Below are 13,230 nucleotides of genomic sequence, written 5' to 3' on the forward strand. Positions count from 1 at the left end.
ATGAGGTCAGCGCCGCTCTGAGCAGAGGAGACCCAGGGGTGGACACAGAGATGGGGGTCAGTTCAAGGTCATGCCTCCTCTCTCTGACGTCACCCTGCTGAGGCAGCTCAGATATCCTGGGCCTTCCAGAGGCCTGCAGGGACAGGGATTCGTAGGCAAGACTCTCCACCCTGGATCCGTGGAGACACTTTTGATGGATTAAAAGAGGGGCCTCCTGGCACTGGGGGCCCCCTTCGGATGAGCGTGCTGAGAGGGCTAGTGATGGTGGCTAGCCCCCGCCAGGGTGTCGGCAGGGGCGCACAGACGGGCTGAAGGCCGCTGATGGCCAGGGCCCCCTCTCCCCCACCCAGGCTCCCCGTACCGGGACAAGATCACCATTGCCATCCTGCAGCTCCAGGAGGAGGACAAGCTGCACATCATGAAGGAGAAGTGGTGGCGGGGCAGTGGGTGTCCCGAGGAGGAAAACAAAGAGGCCAGCGCCCTGGGCATCCAGAAGATCGGGGGCATCTTCATCGTCCTAGCCGCCGGGCTGGTCCTGTCTGTGCTGGTGGCCGTGGGCGAGTTTGTGTACAAGCTCCGCAAGACCGCAGAGCGAGAGCAGGTAAACCTCCAAGAACTGGAGCGGGCATGGGGAAGGGACGGAACAGATCAGGGACCACACTGGCTTCAAACTCCTCAGGGGCCAGGTGCACGGTGGTGTCTGATCCCACCTCCCCCCAGCAGCCCACTCTGCATCCCGTTCACCAGGAGGCCCTACCAGCCCCACTCTGCAGGCTTTCCCATCACGCTGGCTCCATGCCAGGCCACGCCCATCATCCCCAGCTGGACCACGCACTCGCCTCTGGCCGGGTCTTCCTGCCTCCTCCCTTCCTCCCCACCAGCTGCTCTCCATACAACAGCCAGTGCCCTGATTAAAACTTAATTCGAACCATGTCGTTGCCCCGCATAAACCCTCCAGGGTAATTGTGGATGCTTCATGATGCTTACCTAGGGGTTCATTATACTGTTCTCTCCACTTCTGCATATATTTGGAAATTTCCATAATCAAAAGTTTAACAGAGAAAAAGAGTTAAGAGAGCTAGCCCAAGCTTGCTAGGTTCAACCCATCTGATTAATTCACGTGTGATTGGTCAGTGGTTCTGGGTCCCAGTAGCAAATTGGAATCACAGGGAGAAAGTGTTTTAAGTGCTAATACCCTGGCCTCACTCCCAGAGACTGTGTTTTAATTGGTCTGTGGTGGCCCCTGGGATTGGCTTCTTAAGAAAGTGTACGGAGTGATTTAAATGTGCACCTTGAGTGGAGGGCCAGTGGTCTGTGGGGAAGCTCCTCTCACAGAGAAGTTCAAAGGGAGACAGGGCAAGTGTGGAAGGAGATTGCGGTTAAGTCTTATGTATACACAAGATGCACTTACACATCCGTCCACAATTCAGTGAAGTCCTTTATAATCAGTAAGCCTGAGTGAGCAAAGAGGAAGGGCAACGATAATTCTTGATGTTCAAGTTCACATAGGTGTGAGAAAAGGGACATGGTACCTTCTCAGGGGGAATCCAAGAGGGTAAGCTTCTGGAAGGTAACTCTGCAGTATGTCCAGAGTCTTTAAAGGAGGCCACATGTTTTGACCAGTCAATTTCTACTTTTAGAAATGCACCCAATGGAAGTGGCCAAAACATGTGCAATTTTATTGACAAGAATGTTCATTGAAGTGTTAATTGAAATGTGGGGAAAAAATGTGAGAAAACCTAAATGTCCAATAATTGGGAATGGTTTTAAAAATTATGATTCATCTAAGAAGAACAATCAAATCCTTTAGGTTACATTAGAATTACATTACAATTGAAATGAGCTCCAAATCCCATTACAAAGCCTATAGGATCTAGTCCTTACCCACCTCTCCAGCCTCCTCCTTCCCACCCTCCCCTCTATTACTCTGCTCCACACACACTGGCCATGTTTTTAGTCCCTAACCAGCCAAGCACATTTCTGCCTTAGGGCCTTTGCACATGCTGTTCCAGCACCCTGCACTGTGCTTGTCCCAGAGCCCCATTTTCTTAGTCTTCTGGTCATTCAGCTGAAGCTCAAGTAGTCTTTCCCACCTATCCCTGCTCCCCACCCCACTCTATCCCATTTCAATGCTTTATTCTCTTAATAATAGTTATCTCTTTCTGAAACTATTTATTTGTTCATGTGTTTATTATCTGTTTCTATCCTATCATCAGCGTTCCCTGAGTGCTAGAACCTTTTCACTGCTGTGTGCCTAACACTTGGAACACCAGTGCCTGACACAGAATTCAGTTCAGTCAAGTCACTCAGTCATGTCCGACTCTCTGTGACCCCATGGACCACAGCACACCAGGCCTCCCTGTCCTTTACCAGCTCCTGGAGTTTACTCAAATTCATGTCCATTGAGTTGGTGATGCCATCCAACCATCTCATCCTCTGTCGTCCCCTTCTCCTCCCGCCTTCAATCTTTCCTAGCATCAGGGTCTTTTCAAATGAGTCAGTTCTTAGCATCAGGTGGCCAAAGCATTGGAGTTTCAGCTTCAACACCAGTCCTTCCAATGAATATTCAGAACTGGTTTCCTTTAGGATGGACTGGTTGGATCTCCTTGCAGTCCAAGGGACTCTCAAGAGTCTTCTGCAACAGTTCAAAAACATCAATTATTCAGCGCTCAGCTTTCTTTATAGTCCAACTCCCACATCCATACATGACTACTGGTAAAACCGTAGCCTTGACTAGATGGACCTTTGTTGGCAAAGTAACATCTCTGCTTTTTAATATCCTGTCCAGGTTGGTCATAACTTTTCTTCCAAGGAGCAAGCGTCTTTTAATTTCATGGCTGCAGTCACCATCCACAATGATTTTGGAGCCCAAAAAGATAAAGTCTGTCACTGTTTCCACTGTTTCCCTATCTATTTGCCATGAAGTGATGGGACCAGATGCCATGATCTTCGTTTTCTGAATGTTGAGTTTTAAGCCAAATTTTTCACTCTCCTCTTTCACTTTCATCAAGAGGCTCTTTAATTCTTCTTCACTTTCTGCCGTAGGGTGGTGTCATCTGCATATCTGAGGTTATTGATATTTCTCTTGGCAATCTTGATTCCAGCTTGTGCTTCCTCCAGCCCAGCGTTTCTCATGATGTATTCTGCATATAAGTTAAATAAGCAGGGTGACAATATACAGCCTTGACGTACTGCTTTTCCTATTTGGAACCAGTCTGTTGTTCCATGTCCAGTTCTAACTGTTGCTTCCTGAGCTGCATACAGATTTCTCAAGAAGCAGGTCAGGTGGTCTGGTATTCCCATCTCCTTAAGAATCTTCCACAGTTTGTTGTGATCCACACAGTCAAAGGCCTTGGCATAGTCAATAAAGCAGAAGTAGATGTTTTTATGGAATTCTCTTGCTTTTTCAATGATCCAACAGATGTTGGCAATTTGATCCCTGGTTCCTCTGCCTTTTCTAAATCCAGCTTGAACATCTGGAAGTTCACGGTTCACACACTGCTGAAGCCTGGCTTGGAGAACTTTGAGCATTACTTTACTAGCGTGTGAGATGAGTGCAATTGTGCAGTAGTTTGAACATTCTTTGGCATTGCCTTTCTTTGGGATTGGAATGAAAACTGACCTTTTCCAGTCCTGCAGCCACTGCTGAGTTTTCCAAATTTGCTGGCATATTGAGTACAGCACTTTCACAGCATCATCTTTTAGGATTTGAAATAGCTCAACTGGAATTCCATCACCTCCACTAGCTTTGTTCGTAGTGATGCTTCCTAAGGCCCATTTGACTTCACATTCCAGGATGTCTGGCTCTAGGTGAGTGATCACACCATCGTGGTTATCTAGGTCATGAAGATCTTTTTTGTATAGTTCTTCTGTGTATTCCAGCCACCTCTTCTTAATATCTTCTGCTTCTGTTAGGTCCCTATCATTTCTGTCCTTTATTGTACCCATCTTTGCATGAAATGTTCCCTTGGTACCCCTAATTTTCTTGAAGAGATCTCTCGTCTTTCCCATTCTATTGTTTTCCTCTATTTCTTTGCGTTGATCACTGAGGAAGGCTTTCTTATCTCTCCTTGCTGTTCTTTGGAACTCTACATTCAAATGGGAATATCTTTCCTTTTCTCCTTTGCCTTTCACTTCTCTTCTATTCACAGCTGTTTGTAAGGCCTCCTCAGACAACCATTTTGCCTTTTTGCATTTCTTTTCCTTGGGGATGGTCTTGATCCCTGCCTCCTGTACAATGTCACAAACCTCCATCCATAGTTCTTCGGGTACTCTGTCTATCAGATCTAATTCCTTGAATCTATTTCTCCCTTCCACTGTATAACTGTAAGGGATTTGATTTAGGTCATACCTGAATGATCTAGTGGTTTTCCCTACTTTCTTCAACTTAAGTCTGAATTTAGCAATAAGGAGTTCATGATCTGAGCCACAGTCAGCTCCTGGTGTTATTTTGCTGACTGTATAAAGCTTCTCCATCTTTGGCTGCAAAGAATATAATCAATCTGATTTCAGTATTGACCATCTGGTGCTGTCCATATGTAGAGTCGTTTCTTGTGTAGTTGGAAGAGGGTGTTTGCTATGACCAGTGCATCCTCTTGGCAAAACTCTATTAGCCTTTGCCCTGCTTCATTCTGTACTAAAATTTCCCTGTTACTCCAGGTATTTCTTGACTTCCTACTTTTGCATTCTGGTCCCCTATAATGAAAAGGACATCTTTTTTGGGTGTTAATTCTAAAAGGTCTTATAGGTCATATAGGTCTTCATAGAACCATTCAACTTCAACTTCTTAAGCATTACTGGTCGGGGCATAGACTTGGATTACCATGATACTGAATGCTTTGCCTCGGAAATGAACAGAGATCATTCTGTCGTTTTTCAGATTGCATCCAAGTACTGCATTTCGGACTCTTTTGTTGACTATGATGGCTACTCCATTTCTTCTAAGGGATTCTTGCCCACAGTAGGAGATATGATCATCTGAGTTAAATTCACCCATTCCAGTCCATTTTAGTTCACTGATTCCTAAAATGTCAACGTTCACTCTTGCCATCTCCTGTTTGACCACTTCCAATTTGCCTTGATTCATGGACCTAACATTCCAGGCTCCTATGCAATATTGCTCTTTACAGCATTGGACTTTACTTCTACCAGTCACATCCACAACTGGGTGTTGTTTTTGCTTTGGCTCCATCCCTTCATTCTTTCTGGAGTTATTTCTCCGCTGATCTCCAGTAGCATATTGGGCACCTACCAACCTGGGGAGTTCATCTTTCAGTGTCACATGGACCACAGCCTTGTCTAACTCAATGAAACTATGAACCATGCCATGTAGGGCCACCCAAGACAGACAGGTCATGTTGGAGAGTTCTGACAAAACGTGGTCCACTGGAGAAGGGAATGGCAAACCACTTCAGTATTCTTGCCTTGAGAACAGTATGAAAATGGCACAGAGTAGGTCTCAGTAAATAGTCGCAGAATGAAGAAGGGGAAGTAAGGAGGGAAGATGTCCTGCCTTTAGTGGGAGAGCAAGAGGAAGCTTGGTGAGGTCACACAGAGGGTAAGAGGCAGAGTCAGAATTCAAAGCCAAGTCCCCGTTCCCCAGCACCACATAACCTCACTACAACCTGTCTGAGTGCTGATGCCCAGGCCTCCCTCGGCAAGTTGAGACATTGACAGCCCGCTGCCTTCTCGACAAGCCATGGGACAGCCTCTGGCAGCTGGTCTCATAGAAGCCACTGCCATCAGATACCTGTGGGCGGTGCTGCACTTGAGCTGTCCCTCTTGGATACCCACAGGGACCCAAGCCAGAAAAAGCCCTACAGGGACCTGCCTCCCCATTGAGAAATCTGTACTAGACTTTCCTGAATGGGAGCAAAGCGACTCCTCCCTTCAATGGGAACCCCTCTCAGAGAGGCTATCCATATATTCATCAAGTGTTTCTTAAGCCCTGACTCTGAGCCAGGCCTAGAGCTGGAGGCTGGGCTCATAGGATGACACTGGCTGGTTCCTGCCCTCAGAAGCTAGTGGAGAAAAGTCAGGCAGGTAAACTACTCAGACTTTAACATGCCACAGTTTGTTCATCAGTAAAATGGGGCTAAGATGATATCACCTTAGATCCCAAACAAGGACGTGATGCTGTGTAGGCTGCTCTCCAAACCACCTGGGCTTCCCTGGTGACTCAGTGGTGAAGAACCCACCTGCCAATGCAGGAAATGTGGTTCCATCCCTGGGTTGGGAAGATCCCCTGGAGAAGGAAACGGCAGCCCACTCCAGTATTCTTGCCTGGGAAATCCCATGGACAGAGGAGCCTGGCAGGCTACAGTCCATTGGGTCGCAAAAGAGTTGGACGTGACTTAGCGACTAAACAACAACCCCAACTAATCACCTTGCAGGGGGCAGAGGGCGGGTGGCATACAGGTGTGAAGGAAAGCCAGGGGCCTCAGCACAGGCTCTGGGAGGAAGGGGAGGAGTTGGCTGGAGTTGCATGGCCGGGCCTCACCCCTGTGCTCCTTCCCCTCCCACCCGCCACCCCAGCGCTCCTTCTGCAGCACCGTGGCTGATGAGATCCGCTTCTCCCTTACCTGCCAGCGTCGGGTCAAGCACAAGCCGCAGCCTCCCATGATGGTCAAGACTGATGCCGTCATCAACATGCACACATTCAACGATCGCCGGCTTCCGGGCAAAGACAGCATGACCTGCAGCACATCATTGGCCCCCGTGTTCCCCTAGGCACAGGTGGGGTGGGGACCGCCGGCCTGGGGGCAGGGCGGAGGAAAGCAAAGGAGACTGGAAGGAACACCCCCAAGCCCCACACTGGACTTGGGGACCAGAGCTGCTGCCTGCCTGTTGGGCCAGGAGCCCTCTGCCCTTACCTATCAGGAAACCAGCAGGCCCCCAGGCCAGCTGCTTGGGCTTCACCCTCCTCTTGTTTCTTCTTTGGGTTTCTAAAGCTGCCAGCCAAGACAGCCAAGGCCAAAGGAAGCACATGCCTCTCTCAGGCCAAATTCACCTGCCCCTCAACTCTCTTCTATAGTCAGAAGTTTCTACCATGGCCCTGCAGGGGCCAAAGAAAACAGGAAACAGCTCTCTTGTTGCCGCTCCTTCCCCATGGGGGCAGGCCTCCTGGAACTTGACTAGGAGATCAGAGGCATAGACCCTGGGTACCAAAAAGGATGTTATTGTTCGGCTGCCAATGGGAACTGAAGCTGGAGGACAGCTACCCCACATGCCTGATCAGAAGGAAGAACTCATCCCCCAGGGGCTGCTCACATGGTCCTGATCTCCTGGACTTGACACCACCCATGGTGGAGCCCCTGTTTGGGCAAAGTTAAAGGCAGGAGCCCCACAGGGGAAAAAGAGGAGTTTGGAGTCTGGGAGAGAGGAGGATGCACAGAGAATGCCAACTTGAACTCTTCTGGACAATGTCCCAATGGGTCCCGCTCCTCTAGAACGTCTCTAAGAGTGGGAGAATGGTCAGAACACATTCACCTCCCCGTTGTGACCAGAGGAGAAAGGACCCCCAGAATCTCCTGCAAAGGATGCCCGGAGACTCGGCCAGAGGAACAGTGGATTCCATGGAAATCCCAGAGGCCCTTGAGCCATTGGATTTTATTTTGCTGGTTAGCAAGCTGTTTTCTAAACCCCAGTGGCATTAGGACGCTTGAGCTCTTTGCCATCTACTCTTCAGCGACTCCCCATTCCTGGCCAGTTGACCTTGACCATCTTCTGTCATCATGGAAGGAGGAAAGTAGCCTAGATTGAAGTGAACATTGTCACCCATCCTCCAAGGAGGATCAAGTCCACTGCACAGGCTCACTTTGGGGTAGATGGGGAAAGCTGGATTAGGGGGGCACAAAGGAACTCCCTGCCTCCTGGACTTGCCAAACCTTAAAGATGCCCCCCCAGAGAAAGAAAATTTCCAGGGGGCAGAATAGTCTCCCTGGTAGAGGCCCCTGGGGTGGGGAGGAAGAAGCTGCCTCCTAGAGGATTAACCAAAGACCCCACACAGAGATACACGGTCGTAACAGTCCTGGTCTCTTGTTCAGAAGAGCTGGGACCTTGTGGGGTTTGGGGGTTCAGCAGAGAAGGGGTAGCAGACGAGGTGCAGTGAGCAGTGGACCAGGTGATCCATGGGTTCCAGCCAGCTGTGACAGATACTGTAGGTCTGAGACGCTTAAGATTCTGGGAGGAGAATGAGATGTGGAGGGATTAGGAACAAAGTGTCCTTAAAGAGAGCACGATGAGGCCAGCAAGGCTGCCCATGGCCAAGGGCAGAGGGCAGGCTTTGAGCCAGGGAAAGGGGGCTGGAGATCTGTACAGAGACCAGGAGACACCAGCCACCCACCCCCCTACTGCTCTTCTGTTTCTGCCTGGGGACCCTGGTTAGGAAAAGAGCTACACTTAGGTCTCAAGAACCTCCTCAGCTGGGGTGAAGGGTAATCTCTAACTCTCCTCAGGAGTCCCAAAGCAGGAGAGCACAGTGGACACATGTGATAACTATCGTCTTCTCCAGACTGAGCTGTGGGGCCAAACCAGCTGGTTCCCAGGGCCACAGCAGTTCTGACAGGCGGTGCGCCCTGGAGGTGGGAGAAGAGGGATGGACCGCCACATGGCCAACATGCATCATGATAGGAAAAGCCATGCTGTTGTGAGCTCCTGGATGTAGGAGTGTATGTGTGTCTGTGTGTGCGTGCGCATGTATGTGTATCTTTTTTTTTTATGTATGTGTATCTTTGTATGTCTGATCTTTGGGGCCTGGGCATGAAGGATAAATAAGGGCATGTGACAGAGTCCCAGGCATGCAATAATAGGAGAACCCTTTGGGTGTGTGTGTGTGCACGTGTGTGTGAATTTGGGGTGAAGGAGATAAATCTGGACAAGCAGCAGGACCCCATACATGTAAAAACGGGAGAAGCCATGCCATATTGGGGTTCTGGTGAGTATACATATGTATACATACGTGAACAACTGTGTATGCTTGTGTGTGTGTGTGCACACACACACACTTTTGTGTACCTAATGGCAGAGGGTGGAGGACAAGATAAAATTTGTTTTAATGGAGAAGCCATGTCATCAAGGGGTCCGTTTGTGAGCACGTGTGCATGTGCGTGTGCGTGGAGGGCGGGAGGGAAGACAGAACTGGATGGATGCACAGCACAAGGGAATGCATGTTGTATGTGAGGAGCCACGTGGGCCTGGAGTTCGTGTGTGTGTGTGTGTGTGTTCACATATGTGTGTTCAAACGTGCACATATGTTCCAGCTCACAATAGGAGCAGAGACGGACAATCAGGAAGGGAACTAGAGTCTGGGTACACTTCTGCCATGGAGAGAGGTCATTTGTCACAAAGATTCGCTAAGATTACATAGGCCTGAGGAGACGGGCCAAGTAGGAACGAAACCCTGCAGGCAGTCGCAGCCAGTGACTCCTTTGCTTTCTGTGGAGTGTCCTATTTGAAGGGAAAATGACTTTTTTTGGCAATTTCCAGATAACCAGATTCTGATGAAGGTATTTTGCCAATTTTTTCTCACCGATCACAGACATGAGCCACTCTCTTTCTTTATCCAGTCTACTTTCATAGCACACGCCCACATCCATGTTCGTATCACACACTCAACCGTGTGTGTGCTTTCGTGACACGCCATGAACGTGTCATTTCTTCTGAGGCTATGCACATATATAGACTGCGATGGCAGGAAGACTAGGAGGTGGTGGGGTAGGAAGAGCTTCATCAAAGGAGGGGAGGAAGGTGGAACTCAGCGGCACAATTCCATTAGGGAAATCCCCCGAAAGGGACTGAAATGATTTCTCAAGTCCTACATGGAGATGGGAGGACAAGCAGCCCGATATCACCTCCCATTCGAGCCTTACGTCCGTGTGTGGACAGTGGTTCAAACTCTGCCTGATGACCTGTGTTTGTCTCCGAGACCAGCCCAGCATTCAGAGTGCAGCGGAGGTCGCTTCTCTCCGAATGTGAGCTCTGTCCCAGGGGCCTGAAGGTGCTGCTGCGTCTTGGGGTGGGGGCCGGGGAACTATTCCCAGCAAGGTGGGTCGAGTGGAAATAACATTCAGGCCCACCTGCCCGCGGGCGTGGATCTGAGCTACGGCGAGTATGCATGCGCACACACGGAGGCACTGAGGTCAGTGGCAGCTCAACACTGGTTTGGATAGAGCGGAGGATGGGACTGGCCCAAGCAGGCGCTGGACTGTCCCTGCCCAGCACGTACCGGCCCTGAAGAGAAGAGCACCCCTACCTTCCACCTCCATCCCCCACTTCGAAATGCCAGTGCCTCCCCTCAGCCTGCTCCAACTGGCCAGATTAAAGGGCAGCACTGGGGACATACACACCCTGCCAAGGCCCTGGGGAGCGGGGCCATGAGGCCTCATTTTCTCTCTCCCCTTGACCTGTTACTGGTCTATCTTCTGTGGACAGATAAGAAAAACCTGAGAACTTTGTCACCATTCAATGGGCCCCACGCTGGGCACGTGTCTCAAGATGGGTAAGGCGCCCTTGGCCGAGGAGCTGACTCTGAGTCTCTGAAGGGTGGGAGCACCTCCCCTGCTCACAGCCAAGACTCTGTCTCCACTAGCCAAGCACACAGGTTCCCCTCAAGGCCCCGGGCATGGGCAGAGGGCAAGTCCAGCCCTGGATGGAGGAGGGCTCTGGCAGTGGCGAGAAGGCTCCAAGTGGTTAGAAGTCACTCCCTCCCCAATTCCCAGGAAAGCAGAAGTCAGACCCAGGCACCCGCTTACCCAGAACAGTGGGAAGCTCCCTCCCCGACATCTCCTCCCAGGCGGGTGTGCTGAGTGTGGGCTGGTGGCTGTGGCTTCATCACTCAGCATGAAGCCCATCCCTTCCCAGACCCTTCCCAACTCTGCTCTGGCCCACATCTCTGGTCCTGTGTGGACAGCCATCTGGGAAGGGCTTAGCGATCTGGACAAACAGCTGGATGGACTTAAACTCTGAGATGGGCCCGGCCCTGTGGACAGACTCAAAAAGTGCACCCAGTTCTGTAGACGGGCCTCTGGACTAGACCCATCTGCAAAAGCCCCGGGCTGGGAGGACCCATCTGGAAAGGGCCCAGCTGCTTGCCCCAGTAGAAGGGTCCCGCTCTCGGTCCCCTGGCCAGCCTGAATGGAGCCTTCCTTTCCGTCCTGGCTTTGCCCTGGAGTTAGAAGTTCAGAGCTGAGGCCATATGTGAAAGTCACAAAACTGTTTTTGGTAGAAGGTTAAAGTTCTGTACAGTATATATATGAATGTAAAAAGATATATATATATATGCTGTATATATATATATATGCACAGTGTATATATGACCTGTAGCCCATGTGTATACGCACCCCTCCCCGCACGTCTGCACACAGAGTGTACATAACCCAGCCAGTGTGGGTGGGGACCAGGTGAGCAGCGGGGGCTGCAGCTGGAGAGTCTAGGATGGAAGCTGCTTGGGGCAGGGGCTGCGGAGAGCCCTCTGGGGGACGGGAAGGGCCCGTGCATGTCAGAGCTGCAGACCCTGAGGAGGATGGGAGAACCGAGGGGCTGGCGGGTAGGCCTCCTGAGGACTACAGGAGGCCTCTGCATCTGAGAGGCTCTGAGGATTGCTGGGCCTCTGTCTGGGGGGCAGCGTTGTACAGTACTGGGCTCCTGAGCCAATATGACAGCTGCAGTCCCAGGGCAGTTAGCAGGGAGCTGGAAGGGCTGGGAAAGAGGGGGCCACTCCCTGGACCAGCTCTCAATACCTGTCTGCCCAGCCGCCAGGGATGCTCCACCTGGAATACCCCAGAAGGCTGAAGTATGGCAGAGGCCATTGCCTCACATTCTCAACCACACACAAAGACGACCCAGCTCCCAGCTAAGGAAAACCCTTTTTCAGGAGAACGGCCCCCTGCATGCCAGTCAGACATCCCCGGCCCCTGTCTTCTAGAACAGACCTCAAATAACCCCGCAGCATATCTATTTTACAGATCAAAACTTTGAGGCCTCCAGATATAAGAAAACAGCTGTGGACCCAGCAATTCCAGCCATGAGTTCGTCCCACCCCAGACAATCTCCCCAGCCCATTTGACTGCAAGGTCAGCTGTCAGGGAGTGACTGGGGAGCCAGAGGTGTGAGCAGAGCAGTGACAGCGGGTGAAAGAGGGGAAGCCAAGAAGGCGGTCTGAGCACGGCCTAGTGCCATCTGTCCGCCCTCTCCCCTGACCCCCCTCCCCTGCAGGGCAGCTGGCATAGAGCCTGGCCCCGCCCCTGCAGACCTCCGTCCCTACCACACTCGGATCCGTCTGTTCTTTCCCTTCTAACCCTTCAGCAAGTGGTTCGGCTCTATCACCGGCGAGAGCATCTCTGGACTACGTGGGAAAGGGTCTGGAGTGGGCTTCCGTGTGGTCAGCGGTCTGCCCTCTGCTTCAGCCCCATGCGTCAGACTGGTCTGCACTTAACTCTGGGTCTGCCTCTGTTTGGGGTCCTGGCCGGAGCATATCTGAACCCAGCCCCGAGGATGGGCCTGTCCTGACTCCAGGACAGGAATCAGAGGCTCCAGGGGCCCCCTTGCCACTGTGCCCCAAGCCCCCAGCCCACCTCTGCCTGTGCCAGCTTCCTAGCTGCGCCTCCCACGATGGGGACTTGGGTTCCCAGTCCCTCGGTGAAGCCCCAAGATAGCACCATGTGAGACCCCTGGCCTGTCCCACCACCCAGACCAGAGTGCCTGGACGCCCCCCACCCCAATCCTACTCAACATAGTTCCCACACACTGGTCTCTGGGCCATTCAGGGGATGCCCTTTGTGGACATGCAGAATTTCTATGAATATAGTTTTTTGTAAACATTTTGTAACAATTTGGGTTTCATAGTAACTGTGTTACTTGCCAATCATTCTAGGCTGATGTAAATAAATTTCCAAACAAATCTGATTATTTTCCTTTTTAAGACACTGTGATATATCAAAGTGCACAGTTTGCTGTATGAAGTAATATGGTTTTAAATTTTAAATAAAGAAATGTTTCTAGAAAACAGGGCCCTCTTGAGATGCGTTTTCTGCTTCTCTTGTCTCTTTAGAACCAGAGGGTGCCGCAGTTGTGCCATCTTCACCCAAGGTTGACTGTGTCCTGGGCAGGGGCCCCTGGGGGTGAGCAGGTGGGTGACTCCAGCCCAGGCTCCTGGTCCCCGTTTCAGATGTTTACATGGGACGTCAGTATTGACATCATCTGGCCTCCATCTTCCCTTCTCTTGGGAGCGTT

General features: G+C 51.0%; 1 protein-coding gene across 4 annotated transcripts in view; it reads left to right on the top strand.

Moving 5' to 3' along the window:
- The window catches only part of GRIK3 (glutamate ionotropic receptor kainate type subunit 3), a 246,912-nt gene extending 233,914 nt beyond the window's left edge, over nucleotides 1-12,998 (top strand). For 2 of the 4 annotated variants that reach the window (XM_043877979.1, XM_043877978.1), the window contains exons 15-16: nucleotides 351-601; nucleotides 6,535-12,998. In XM_043877979.1, the coding sequence (XP_043733914.1) occupies nucleotides 351-601; nucleotides 6,535-6,729 (446 nt within the window). In that variant the 3' untranslated portion in view covers nucleotides 6,730-12,998. Of the gene's footprint in view, nucleotides 1-350; nucleotides 968-6,534 lie in introns of those variants that run through there. The other 2 variants (XM_043877980.1, XM_043877977.1) reach the window with 2 other exon arrangements.
- The last annotated feature ends 232 nt before the right edge of the window (nucleotides 12,999-13,230 follow it).

This window comes from Cervus elaphus, chromosome 20 (genome assembly GCF_910594005.1).
Source record: "Cervus elaphus chromosome 20, mCerEla1.1, whole genome shotgun sequence".
Taxonomy (NCBI): domain Eukaryota; kingdom Metazoa; phylum Chordata; class Mammalia; order Artiodactyla; family Cervidae; genus Cervus; species Cervus elaphus.